Source organism: Pleurodeles waltl, chromosome 6 (assembly GCF_031143425.1).
Source record: "Pleurodeles waltl isolate 20211129_DDA chromosome 6, aPleWal1.hap1.20221129, whole genome shotgun sequence".
NCBI lineage: Eukaryota > Metazoa > Chordata > Amphibia > Caudata > Salamandridae > Pleurodeles > Pleurodeles waltl.
In genome coordinates, this window is record NC_090445.1 from 1538286536 (window position 1) to 1538301082 (window position 14547).

At 45.6% G+C, this 14547-nt stretch overlaps 1 protein-coding gene across 18 annotated transcripts in view; it reads right to left on the bottom strand.

The window, feature by feature from the left end:
• RERE (arginine-glutamic acid dipeptide repeats) overlaps positions 1-14547 on the bottom strand; it is a 798532-nt gene that overhangs the window by 64803 nt on the left and 719182 nt on the right. For 13 of the 18 annotated variants that reach the window (XM_069241137.1, XM_069241134.1, XM_069241145.1 and 10 more), the window contains one exon: positions 5396-5467. The exons of the other annotated variants lie outside the window; for them this stretch is intronic. In XM_069241137.1, the coding sequence (XP_069097238.1) occupies positions 5396-5467 (72 nt within the window). The remainder of the gene's footprint in view (positions 1-5395; positions 5468-14547) is intronic. 18 annotated transcript variants of the gene reach the window in all.

Below are 14547 nucleotides of genomic sequence, written 5' to 3' on the forward strand. Positions count from 1 at the left end.
CAAAGAAACTAAGCACAGTAAGGGCTATTTTTAACCAATACTTCAGTTGGCACAAATGATCTTGTATTCTGTAGTGAGGGGGGCTGGATGACTCAGCAGTGCAGATTTAAGTGGGCCCTTGTACACTTTAAATCCGGCTTGTCTGGGTCTGTATGAAGTTCAGAGTCTGCTAAAGAATTAACAGAAGCTTCCACTAATATGTCCAGAAATGCAACCACAGACTAAAAACAGTTTAGTTACTAGGGAAATTCTGAGGAAGCAAATTCTCTACCAAAGACAACCTGTGCTCTTTAGCTTTTCCTTCAGCACTTAAATCAGAATGGGGTGCTCTGGGACTCACTGGTGAGAAATAACCCAGACCTTGGATGATAGTCTTCCTGTTCACCCTTCTCACTTTTACACACTTAGCAAATGTGCAAGCACGATTTTGCTTTGCAATGCACACAAATTTGCCAGACTACCTTGACGGTGATGGCTCATTTCAGCAGAAAGGAGTAGATTTACTAGTAAACTGCATGATCTAAGCAGGTTCACAACTTCAATGAATACCAAAATGTGATTATGTTCCTCTAGAACTAGCAAATCATTTCAAGAATAAATGAACAGAAGACAAGTTACTTACCTTTGGTAACGCTTTTCTGGTATCCACAAATTCCTTACCTTTAGAATTGCCCCCAGGCATCAGACTAGAGCCCAAAACTCTTCAGCAGTACCTCTGCATGTCGGAAGACAGCACACTGACACCTTTTCGCTCCAGAAATGACGTACAGGTCCTATATAGGTGCCACTCCAGCATGTTGTCAGTTGCTTTTGAGACTGTCTGCGCCCCCAGACACAGAGGTCTAAAAGCAAACTGTTGGACAGTGTGCTGATTCCTAGACTTGGGATGGTATTAATAGAGTAAAAGGGGAAGATTTATTTTGGGAGGGGGTGGAGGGAGTTTGGATAAGGACGGTGAGGAACCTGCTGCTAGATAAAATCTCTACCAGTAGGAGTGTTACCAAAGGCAATTAACTACTACAGACTTCTAGCTGCATACTCCTCACCTATATAGATACAAAGCAAAACTTCTTTGGAGGCAGGTCTGTGGATGGGGTGTTGGACTGAGCAGGCAGAATGCTGGTCTTGGCAAACCTGACTGTCCAGCCAATAATGCTTTGTAAAGGTATGGAGGGATGCCTCTGTAGCGGCCTGATAAATGTTTAGGACAGGGACTCTGCATGCCAGTGATAGCAGCTTTGACCTGGGAAGAATGAGCACACAATTATTCTGAAGGCGGCTTCTCTGCCAATGTGTAGTAGATTTTAATGTAAAGCACGACCTAGGGGGATATTGTTCCCTACTGCACTGCCTTGCCTATTTTCATGCCAGCGAATCCCATAAAGATCTAATCGTTCACCTGGTCTTTTGTATGATTTATTTAGAAGGTGAGTGCTCTCTTTGGGTCCACGTGAAAAAGTCTCTCCTCCTCCTTAGAGAACCTGCCCTGTTTCGGTGACAAAAGGACCTCCCAGAGGGGCAGCTTTATTAGAGAACACATCATCAAGCCAAGGTGTTCTGGATACCTTACTCTCCATGCACAATCTGGAAGAACTGGGATAACTTGGGCCGAGTCTGTCCTGGTCCTCTTAAGAACTCGGGCAGCAGTGGTATTGAAGGAAAAGAATACAGAAGTCCAGAGTTCCACTTTAGGCATTGTGTGTCTCTGAGCAAGATGCCTTGGAAACTCCCACATTCATAAGAGCTGATGCTTCACATTTTTGGAGGTGGGGAACAGACTGATCCAAGGTTCTCCGCATTCGCAGAAGAGGCCTTATGCCACCTCCAGGTGTAGCTGACATATGTGATCCGTCAGGGGTCGATGGCTCAGCTTGTCTGCCCTGGTTGTCTACAATCCGGTCAGGTGGTTCAACACCAGGAAAATTCCTTCACGATCCAGCCATTTCCAAAGACACAGGACCTCCTGGTGACCTCAAACTCGCCAACGTTTTTTGCAGTACCACATGGAGGTAACCATTAGCACCTGGACCAGCCTCCCCTTGATGGACGTCAGGTAGACTTTCAATGCCTAGCAGGTGGCCCGCAGTTCCAGAAGGTCGAAGTGGAGCCTGGACTCCACTAGAGACCACAGACCTCTGATCTCCAACTCTCCTAGGTGACCACACCAACTCAGAAGCGATACATTGGTCACCAAAGGGAGAGGGGGTCCTCCAATGACCCATATGAAGTCAAGTAACCACCACTGGAGATCTTTCACAGTCTCCTCTGAAATCTTAACATGGTCGAAGAGGTCCTCTTGATGTTGGACCAACTTGGACTTCAGATCCACTCTAAGGCTCGCATATGCCACCTGACGTGCTTGACCAGCAGGATGTAGGAGGCCATCATTCCCAGCAGTCTCACAGTCAACCTCACTGAAATGAAGGACCGAGGCTGAAAGATCAGGATCGTAGCCTGAATGTCCTGGACTCTTTCCCAGGGGGAGGGGAGGGGAAGGATGGGGGAGGCATGAAGCCAAAACATGTCCAGAATGGCTCTAAAGAAGGGGAATCTTTTGAGAAGCACGCTTTGGCCCAAGCCCCAATAAGTTATCCGTCGGTTTAGTGTCCTGTTAAAAGGAAGACGCAGCTCTAAAAATGTTTGCCCCAGTTGGAGGTCTTTTATTAAAACATTAGTTTTCACTTCCAAGGTGAGGAGCTGGAGGTCAACTGCTTCTGCCACCTTAGCATTACCATGGCGTAGGAGGTGGAATCCTGCGTTTGGACCAGAACCGAATCCTGAAAAGTATCATGGCCACTGGCCTACTGTCAGTCGTCGTACCAACTGTCATCTTGGTAGGGCTGAGCGAACTCCTCACTGGGTTCATAATCATTATCAGAGTCTGTATCAAAGAGAGAATGGAGAGGATGTCATCTAGGCTGTACATCAAGTGGGGAAAGCAGCACTACAGGCGGATTCCGGTACAATGTCAGCTGAGGTCAGACCAGCTTCTGAAAGGACAATCAGGGCGACATGTTCACACAGCAAAGTTGACATCAACATGCCCAGTGCGGGTTGTGGCGCCTCTAGCAGAATTGGAATAAGAGCCCAAGAGGAAAGGAAGAGCAGAAGGTCCAGCTGGTGCTGAGAGCTAAGGTGCTAGCAGCATCCCAGGTTGAAGGCCTCTCGGCTACCTGGGGCCCAAAGGCATGCCACAGGGAGTCAGCAGAGATATAAAGAGTCGAACCGTGGCTCTGTGGAACTCTTCAATCTGACACAGGATGGCTTAAGGGGCACGGAAACTCAAGTTTTGCCGGAACCAGCTGAAGAATCAGCTCCAAAGTCGTCTGACTTTGGGAGCGAGATCAAGAAGGGTGCTGCTGCTCCTGCGCCTGTTCAGACAAATGCAAATGGTGCGAGGGAGAAGATTCCTGGTTTGACTTCTTGTGTTTATGAATAGCAGAGTACGTGAAGCGTGCCAAAGACTAACTTGTGGCAAGGGATCCAGAGTGAAGATTGGATGCAGAGAGGAACCTCGAATGGCCCACTCGCTGAGTCTTCATATGCTTGGTGACAGTTTTGTCTTGCATCCATGATGGCCTTCAGGTCATCGATATGCTGTCTCTGCAGGATTTGGAGTTGTGGCTCAACCCCAGGCACACCAGTTGGGGTCAGTCACATATGTGTGCACAAGTCCCTAGAGAGCTTAAAACCTGTTGCTTTAGGGGGGTGCCATCAGTTGCACACTGTAGATTATTTTTTGGGAGGTTAATTTCCTTATATGATCTAGTTAGGATCATGTGGTCTTGACTAATGGTATCTGCATATTTTACTCTGCAGTCTTTAATGTTTTTTCATGTCTGTTCCTTTAAAAAAAAAAAAAATCGAAGTAAATGTTTCTGAAATGGGAAAGAGCTCCAGATCAGTGTCTTGGGGCCAAGAAAGAAAGGGAAGGACGTCAGAGCACAGGAGTGGCAACTATATAGGCCCACATGTCATTTCTGGAGAGAAGGGGCATCAGTCCAGAACAGCAAGGCACTACCTTCTGGCTCGCAGAGGTACTACTGAAAGGTTTCTGGATCTATTCTGATGCCAGGAGAAAATTCAAAATGTGAGCAATCTGCAGCTAGAAGTGTCTATCAGAAGATAACAGATGCACTTTATGTAGTCAGCCGAGAATGTATTACACTGCACTAGGCTAGATTATCTGTGCTTCAGCAGCTTCCATATGTTCTTGTGTCTAAATTGCTTGGTGGATGAGCAATTTCCACGATGCCCTTCCTTAGCCATCTATGCCAAAACGTTAGCAGAAGAAAAATCCTGTCTCAGAAATATTCCCTTCAAACACAAACTTGGCTTCTTTATTTCTGTTTAGCAGTACAAACTATGGCAAGTCTCTGTGGCTGAGAAGCAGAATTTATGTCCCCTCAAGGACGTGAAGTGCTATACTCCAAATGCCATCAGGTGTCATGCCGTTCTTCTTGATGTGGGGGCATATTTCCCCATGGCCTCTGTAAGTGCTGTAATGAAATTAGATGCAAAATGACACTGTTGCACATGCTGGATGATTCCAAACAATTATAATGGAAAATGAAGCATAAAAGCCACCAACTTTATGCCTACATTGAATCTGTTGCCTACATAGACTGCACATTAACCACTGTCATAAACCCACAGATGTATTTAAGGGTTTTAAGAAAAAAAATATATTGACTGAACAGCTCTTTCATCAATGCAAGTATCGAAACACACTCAGTAGGGTAGATTCTGAAAAAGAAGATGTATCTGCCTCTGAAGTGCATCTCGGTGTGGAAGCTACCTTTTAATCCTTGGAATCAACTATTGGGTGAACCTCAAAGATAGTCACTGGCTTCGATAAGTAAGCAGTCAAGGGAGAGTTTTCTATCTTGATAAACATAAGATTATTTTACCCTGGCAAATTTGTTAAGGATTTTCTCCATCGATGATTTTGCTTTTCTTTCAAGGAAGAAAACAATTTAGAGGGAGCACTTAAGATTAAATCTTCGGTGGGAATGTACTCTTATTCTCAGATTTAATCTATGACACAACATTTCAATTCCTTAAGAATGGCCAATACAATTGTCAAGGCGTGCACAAGCCCTGGCTTTTTGTACAACCCACATCATGTGTGGAGGGCTTAGTACAAATGAACATTCAGTGCAGCTGATCAAGGGCACTGCCGCTAAGTAAAAAGGAGCAGACAGCACACTGACCAGGTGACCCGATGTAACACAACAATAACTGCTCGATCCACCTTATTGTTTGCTGGCAACAGACTACTGGGTTTATGGAGCTGATGCAACTGAACCGGCAAACACTGCCTACGGTCTGCTTTGCCCCAGCCAAAACCCTGCTTCCCCCCGTCCCTTCATAGCATGTAAATTCATTTATTTACCAGGAAAGTGGACTGGAACACATGTCCCGTTTTCAGCCACGCCCGGCCAGGACTTAGAGTTACAGCAACAGTCTATTGAAAACACACAGTATCAGAAAACGTCTCCAACGTTGACAACTGTACACAGATGTATTAACAGACAATGTTTGAAATTCCCTTCTCAAAACTTGCTTCATACATTATCTAATCTGCCTCTACAAAATTAAACAGGTGACCAACTACCGAAAGACCTGTGTTTCCTACCGAAAGGCAGGCACACGGGTACTGCAGACATTCGATTCCAAGGCACAAACAAGTGACAGAGCCCTCTCCTTCCTGTGTACATATGTACATTTAGACATGTAATGGACGATGTTCTCAAGTGCTCTTTATACGAGTAGAAAGGTGACAAATTCCTAAAGCTTCCTGTGTACCTCCAAGACATGTACAGGATCTATTCTGTAATTTGTATCAATAGGCAAGCTATTGAAGACCTTTGGATATCTGCTTCTGTCTGGTGCAGGTGACCGGAACTCTGGTCCCCTAATCCTTAAATTAGTTTAGAACGGCGACCATTTCATTGGCTATGTGCAATACCAGGCAGAAACGTGACAAGTTATTGAGAAGTTTTGTTTAGTCATGTACAGCATACATCTAATGAGTAGTTCGGTGACAGCCTACTAGGCCATATGTTTCCTGCAGTGAGACAGAGGACGGGATAAAGGGCCATGTGTTTCCTATGTAAATCAAATGTGAATTCATATACTACTCTGTACTTGTGTAGTCATGCAGGTGACAGTATGTACGGCGCAGAACTGGATGTGCAGAAAGGTCTATGGTCCAAGGCTACTTGTGTATTAGAACAGCAAGTTCAATAACAGCATAATACTCTCTCCATTTGATGATGCTGCCATAGTGTTGCAGGACTAGACAGAAAGGCAGTGGCGCACATCCCTCAGCTGTGCAAATTGGTGAATTATCTTAAGTGGCTGTCTAACAAAAGCCAGAAAAGGAGCCACAATTGGAGGAATCGGGAGGGAACAAATGGTAAATGTACGATCATCAGAAAAGGTGTAGATAACAAAATGACTATTAGTAAATATGTAACTACTACTCACACTTATATCAGACTCTCCCCTACAGCTAACCATGGGAAACAGAATACAGCAGACTGAAGTTGTGGAGACGGAAGATCATGTTAGTCAAACTGCCATCACCAGAACAGGTCAAGTGGTTAAATTCCTGCAGCAGAACAGTACATTTCTTCAAACTGGTCATGTTTTTTTGGAGAGGAACAGCTGGAATGAAGCAGAGGGGCATCTGAATGCTACAACACTACATACTCGAAGTATTCCAAGAAAGCAATGAGGAAGCTGGATTTTTTAACAAGTAATTTGTATCGGAGGTGACAGCCTAAGAAAAAGCTCATATGCATTGTCCTCTTGAGGTGGAGGTCAAGGGCTCAATTACTCTAGAAACCGAGGAGACCTCCGCTGCATAGGGGTAACATTTAAGAAATAACAGTAAGAATGATCGGGGTTTAGGTGAACTTTTCAGGAAATTAATCAACTGTTAGTGCACAGAGCAAGCCTGCCAATAAATAAATATATACAGTTTAGAACCAAAAGGGATTTAGTACTAACAGATGCTTCTAGCATATGTAAATGGCAGCCGAGAATGACTTGTGCAAGAAAAAGATAGGCCTGCATTGTGTATTAACAATAATGACGAGACAATAAGTTGAAACTTTAAGGATCTGGGATTGTTTTTTTAATGAGATCAGCCGTATGGAAAAATATCCTCTTATTGCAACAACTGTGCATAATCCAAAAGATGCAGTCTCAATCTGCACTTCTGACAAATATATAGCACATCACATTCTCCCGTTCAGCAACAAATCAGGGCTGTGTCGAGTCCAGATTCTCTTTCGGGGCAAGAAATCTTGCTTCAGAACATGGTTTATGATCCTGGTCTTTGCCCCTGAATCAATGAGATGTTACTTTGTCAAATTACTGCAGGAGTTTTCACAACTGTGCTTCTGGGAGTTGATATAACATGAATACAAACTTACCAACTAGTTTGTAATAAAGCTATCACCAGGGAGCCTAAGCCATGCTCGCTAGAGGAGAAAAGTGAGGACACCTGAGCAGTAGTTGGAGAGAAAAAGAAAATCTCTTTCAGGAATGCGGGACTAGAGTTGGAAAAAAAAAAAAAAGGGGAAGAGGGGAAACAAGTTCCCGTTCCTAGATACCTCTATTCCGAACATAGTGGTGGCCTAAATGAATTACAAATTGTGACAAGGCTACTGGATCAACTTACCTCTGCTTAGTCAATCTCACACTGCAGAAGATGCTCAGGCCTGAGTGAAAGCTAAGTAGGGTCTGACCAATTGTGGGGGTCGGATCAGCTATACCCCGAAATATTACAGGTGAATACTAATGAAATGCAGTTGGGTAGTTACTACAAGGATTATGGCAAACAGACTCCGAGTTGCATGCGGACCCAAAAGGTGATTGTATACTAGTTGAACAGGCCCTATCATAACAAACAAGCTATTGCCATCACAGACCCCTCACAACAAATAGGATGCTTGTTTAGGTCATCCAGTAGATTCAGCCTTCCAGGCCAATCCTAGTCAAACAATATTAACTAATAAGACTCCTATACTTCATTAATGACAGCATATGCAAATTACTAGAGACCAAACTAAAGAGCCTGAAACAGAGGTACTAACACTGAGAAAAACACCAACTGTGTGTATCATCATTTATAATATATGGCTGAAGAAATTGAATTACAAAACAAAATCATTATCAACTCAAAAATCAAAACGTTTCATCACTGGGTAGTAAAATTGATCTATTTCAGGCCTCTTCTTATAGGCAATAACCCTCCTGAATCACATTGGCTGGAAAAGTATTAATTTGCTGTTCATCGTAAAAGTGTGAGGAGAGTGTTAAGAGTTTGTCCCAAAGTAAACTTTCTGTAATCTGTCTAATGCAGAAGAGTACGTTCCACCAGATGACTTAAAAGCGTTATCATACTACTCTAGATGTTCCAGACCTTGTAAGGGTAGTAAGGGTATCGTGAACTGGACTGCCAAGTGATATATCATCTTACCATTGGTGGCCTTACTGTGTGCATCTTTTTGGATGTACGAGGACATAGTATTCTTTCCTCTTGTAATGCATCTTTTCAATACAGGGACAGTGTATGCTTCTCAGATGGAGGCCTCTTTATGGGAATTATGTAGAAAAGCACATTTTTAAAAATCTGCATTGGTGAATGCTCAGCCAAACTTGATACCTAGTGAAATGATCATACCAGAAAAGCACTAACTTGAATTTCTAGATGAACTGCTTCAGACATCAGTGCCAGGAAATGCCACAAACCGAGCTTATTTGAGTTATTTTCCAATGGAGACTTTATGCGATCTGACGGCGCGGACGCAGAGTCCGTTTTGCGCTTGGCTTTTCTTTTATCACTGATCAATCAACAGCAGACATGTTGGTGGCCCCAAGACATTATCTACCTCGCAGGCAAATTCCATCTTAATCTTTTAAAATCCTGCTGGATATTTCTCACAAATATAACATTTCATCACTGTGAACATTTGGAGAGATGCATAGTACATAACAATCCTTCATTCATCTCTTATTGCCATAGTTCACGAAAAAATAAAAACAGCAGAATGCCTCAACACTTAATTCCACTGGCCTAACTCGAATGTCCTTATGTTTTTTTTTTTAAAGACTAATGTGTAAAGGGATCTTCTCTAAGGAAAGCAGAAAAATAAATTGCCAGTAACCTGCCAGTGTGGTGATGTTTAAATCTGGGTATTTTGATGCTAGGAGGACTACGGGTTTGGCATCCCCCAACACAGCACAATACTATCAAGCAGCCCAGTTGCGAATCCTGTTAGAATAGTCCCTTAGAGACGCATTAGATTCATACTGACAAACACTGGTTTCATATGGCGGGTGCCCCTTTTGGGTAGAGCCCCATGGGATGTTATGTGGCTCCCCAGAGGGAATAGGACACAGTTGGGATACATCTCAGACATCGTCAATTCAACGTTAATGACCTGATGCAAGTCACGAAAATCTATGAGCTCACTTATTTTTCTTCAACGTTTATAAACCCCGATTTCGCCCTAGGACAAAAACGGGTCAAGTTCACTCAACAGCACAGGGAGTTCCACTTAGACTAATATGAACTCATGCGTTATTTCCAACTAAGACACTAGTTCCTTTCCCTACGAGATAAAAGAGCTGGTACATTGGAGCTTAACTCTCATTTCAACCGCTAGCAAAAGTTGCTAACCACTTACACTGACACAAATGGCTTGAAATCTAAAATCTACTTGGCCATCTTTGAAATCAACCCCAATACCTAATGGTCTTAAATGAGAAATTGCAATGGCTTTTTCTGAGGGGTTAGCCTAGGTAATGATCATGGAAATGTGGCCCTTTCCAAACCCACAGGTTTCAGGTTGTTTAAAATCTATTGTAACAAACTGACATACAAGTTACTTACCTCCAGTAACACATTATCTGGTAGAGACAATATCTTGCTGCAGATTCCTTACCTTTGAATTTCCCAGGCTGGATCCAGAAACCTTTGTCTGAGCAGCACCCTTGCGCGCCATCACGTGGCTTTGTTCGGTTCTGCACGTCGTCATCGTTGCCACTAAAAGTGACACTGCAGTCATCTATATAGGCACCACCAAGGCGCCCTGACGTGAGTTACTCTTCACACCTTTCCACGCCAGAAGCGCAGAGCCAAGAAGTGAACTGACTGATGTGTGTCAAAGCTAGAGCCCTGAAAGGGGAACAACCATAGCCCTAGAAATCTGTCCACAGAGCGGGGAGGCATGGGTGGGCCTGTAAAGAATCTGCAGCTAGATATTGTCTCTACCAGATCATGTGTTACTGAAGGTAAGTAACTTGTTCATCTGACAGACCTCTAGCTGCAGATTCCTTACTTTTGAATAGATACCCAAGCAATATCCTCCTAGAGGTGGACTTCAGACACATTTTCTAAACTAGGAAGTCTTGCAGGACGATAGGGCAAAATGTCCATCCTTACAGAGGAACTCCATGAGCTAACACGGTGGTTGCAGCTTTTCCTCTGGTGGAATGGGTCCAAAAGCCCTCAGGAGGCTGCTTTTTTAGCCAGGGTGTAACAGATCTTGATACAGAGAACGATCCAGTGCACAATTATTCTGTTCTGTACCGCCTGACCTTTTTTCACTCCAACATACCCCACAAAGAGTTGGTTGTCCACCTGGAACTTGTTTGTGCAGTCAAGGCAGAATGACAATGCTCTTTTTGGATCCAGACGGTTTAGTCTTTCCTCTTCCTTAGAGGGATGAAGAGGAGCATAAAAGATGGGCAGGGTGACAGATTGCCCAAATGGAATGGGGTCTTCACCTTAGGTAGGAAAGGGGCATGTGGGCGAAGCCCTACCTCGTCCAGGAAAATCGTAAGATAGGGAGGTTTGGATGACAAAGCCTGCAGCTCACTCACCCACTGGGCAGATATTATTGCCACTAGAAGGGCTGTCTTGATGGTAAGCAGCAGAGGAGGACAATTGTGTAGTGGCTCAAAAGGGACCACATGAGGTACATGAGAACCAGGTTCAGGTCCCACTGAGGCACAATGAAGGGGGAAACATATGTACAAGCCCTTTCATAAACCTATGCATAATAGGGGACTTACATAAAGAGGGCAGCCACAGGTAGGCGGACAGAGTAGAGATAACCCTTGAGAGTAACCAGAGCAGAGCCCTGCTGGGCAAGGTAAGAATGATGAGAAGACTATCAGAAAGAGAGGCAGAAAGAGTGCCAATAGACTTTTCTGTACAATATTTTACACATTTTTGACATTCAGGCATACACCATTTTGTTGGAGGGCACCCTGCCCACTAAGATCGTTTTACAGACTTAAGAAGGAAGGTCAAAAGCTATCAACTGTCCCCACTCAATCTCCAATCAAGGAGGCAGAGAATAGGTTCGGGTGGAGGACCCTGCCCTGCTGCTGTGACAAAAGATCCTCCCGAAGCGGCAGCCTGATCGTAGGATAGATGCTAATTTTTAAGATCTCAGGATACCAGACTCTCCATGCCCAGTCTGGTGCCACAAGAATGACTTTGGGCAGAAGTGGTATGGACAGAAAGCAGTACAGGAGGCCTGAGCTCCACTTGAGACAAAAAGTGTTTCCGAGCGAAAGCCACCTTGGAAATGCCAACATGCGATCCTGATGATATTGCACATTCTCTTCGGAGGCGAACAGATCTAACCAAGGTTCTCCCCACTGCTGAAAGAGTCCTTGTGCCACCTCCGAATGGAAACGCCACTAGTGATCCACTAGCCATCGGGAGGTGAGTTTGTCCGCCCTGGCGTTCACAGAATCAGCCAGTTGTTGACCCACAAGGGTAATGCACTGCTGTTCAAGCCATGTCCAGAGACGCATGGCCTTTTGACAAAGAGTGCATGACCCCACTCCGCCCCCTTTTTGCAGTACGGCATTGCGGTGAACACCTGCATTAACTTCCCCTTTACAGAGGGAAGAAATGCTTTCAAGCTAGCCTGATTGCACAGAGCTCCAGCTTGTTGATGTGGAGTTTGGATTTACGCCAGAGACCTCCACCTTTCCCAGATGGACGTCCCATCCTAGGAGTGACGCATCTGTCACTACGGTCAGATCTGGGATGGGTAAGGGAGAGGTTCTGCCTTCGACCCAATCACAATTCGTAAGTCACCACGGCAGGTTCTTTGCATTCCCCTCCAAGATCTGGACCATGTCAGAGAGAGTCCCTTGATGCTGCACCCACTGGAACTTCAGGTCCCACTGCAGAGCCTGCATATGCCATCTGGCATGATTCACTAGCAGGATGCAGGAGGCCATGAGGCTCAGCATCCGCAGAGTCATTCTCACTGAAATCTAAGACAGAGGCTGAAACATTGCTATCATCACCTGAAAATCCTGGACTCGCTGCTTAGGAGGATAAGCCTGAAATTGCCCAGATCAGCTTTGATAAAAGGGAGCATCTGAGACGGAGTCAGGTGTGACTTCTGCACATTTATAGTGAACCCCAGCGAATGCAGCAGTTTTGCCGTAGTCTGAAGGTGGGGGGATGACAGCCTGGGGCAAGCCCGCCTTCAGCAGCCAGTCATCGAGGTAGGGGAAGATTGAAACTCCATAACCTGCGCAGATGAACTGCAATCACCGCCATCACCTAGGTAAACACCCGAGAGGCACTGAGCACTGTGAACTGAAAGTGGTTGTGACCTACCTTGAACTGCAGGCAATGCCTGTGGGCAGGCAAGATAGGGATGTGAAAATATATGCACACCGCAAGTCCAAAGCTGCAAGCCAGTCTCCTTGGTCTAGGGCAGACGAGATCTGAGCCAAAGTGAGCATTTTGAATTTCTCCTTTAAGAGGAAGAGATTTACGGTTTGCAGATTTAGCATTGGACAAAACCTTTGTTCATTATAGGTATCAGAAAGTAGTGGTAATAACAACCACTGCCTACTTCTGATGTCTGAACCCTTTCTATAGCCCCATTGGCCAGGAGAGCTGTAACTTACTCTTGAGGCAAGGTCATATGATCCTCCACCAGCTGTTCTCGCGTTGGCGGTATAGAGGGAGGAAAAGATTGAAAAAGGGAGGTAGCAGCCATTCGGAATGATCTGCAAGACCCATTTGTCCGATGTCATGGACTGTCAGTGGAGGAGTTGATGTTGGATTCTCCCTCCAACTGGCACCCATGGTCTTCCAGAACCAGACGAGAAGGGCTTAAAGGCTGCAGCTGCTAGGGGAGTGGTGGCAGATGACTTCTGGCTACCAGACCATTGGGGTCGGAATGCACTGAGTCCACTTCCTAGCAAAGCTTGGGGAGCTTGTGCAGGACAGTGGCTGGCATAGCTCTGGGACATCCTTCAGTAGCCACAAAAGTGGCGAAGGACAGACTGGGGGTAAGGTGTCTGAGAGGCCCAAGTACTTGGCTGTAGCCTGCGAGTCCTTGAAGCGCTCCAGCGCCAAGCCTGCCTTCTTTCCGAAGAGACAAGTCCCATCGAAGGGCATGTCCATGAGGTTGGTCTGGACATCCCCCAAAAAGCCAGAGGTTTTCAGCCAGATGTGGCGCTGTAAGCTCACCACTGACAAAACTGCTCCACCCATCGAGTCAGTCGTGTCCACAACACCTAATAGTGAACTTTGCTGCACCTCTCTGGTCCTTCACTGCTTGGGAGAGGATGGCCCGGGCCTCCTACAAGACCTGTGGCAGCACTTGCACAATCGTATCCCACAAGGTATGGGAATAACGGCCCAACAGGTACGCAGTGTTCACTGACTGCAATGCTAGGCTGGTGGAAAAAAACATTTTCTTGCGTAAGCTATCCAGCCTCTTGGATTCCCTGTCCGGGGGAGCAGCAAGGAACATGCCAGGTGAAGCTGAGGCTTGGACTACCAAGCTCTCTGGGGTGGTGAGTTGAGTGAGGAAACTAGGATAACCTGGGGCAGTGTAATGTCGGGGGGCAATTGTCCTTTTCACAGGAGTACCTGTCCTGGGCTTGGACCAACTTCCCAGCAGGACATCAGTCAGCACTTCATTATAGGGCAATAGGGATTCAGATGAGGAAGCCCCAAGCTGAAGCACTTCCGTAAAGAGGCTAGTCTTGACCGCCACTGAGTAAATGCTTAAGTTCAAGGACCCCTGGCACCCTCTTTATCACCATTGCGTAAGATGATCCCGCCTCCATAGCCACAGTAGGTGGAGAGGGCAAGCCAGTATCTGGTGAGGCATACAATCCACTGTCATCTCCTAGTTCCTCATACCGATCCAATGAAGTTGGGGTCTCTGTTATTTTAAAGGGTCCAGTGATCCTTCCCATTCTTCCCCCATGCTTGGATGTTCCAAAAAACGTTCAGACAATGATCTAGTACCACTTGGCCCTGTCGGCTCCGGAATCGGAGCCGATCAATGCCGTTCCAACTCAGAGTCGTCGGGAATGAGAATGAGGCTGGTGCTACTGAGAGCATTGTCATTGAGACTGGGGCCAGATACCGACGCCAATTCGGATCTGAAATAGGATTCGTGAGACCCCCATCTCAGCAGTGGCCGAAGCTGCAGCACAGAACTTGATGAGGCTTCCTCCAATCCCGCAGGG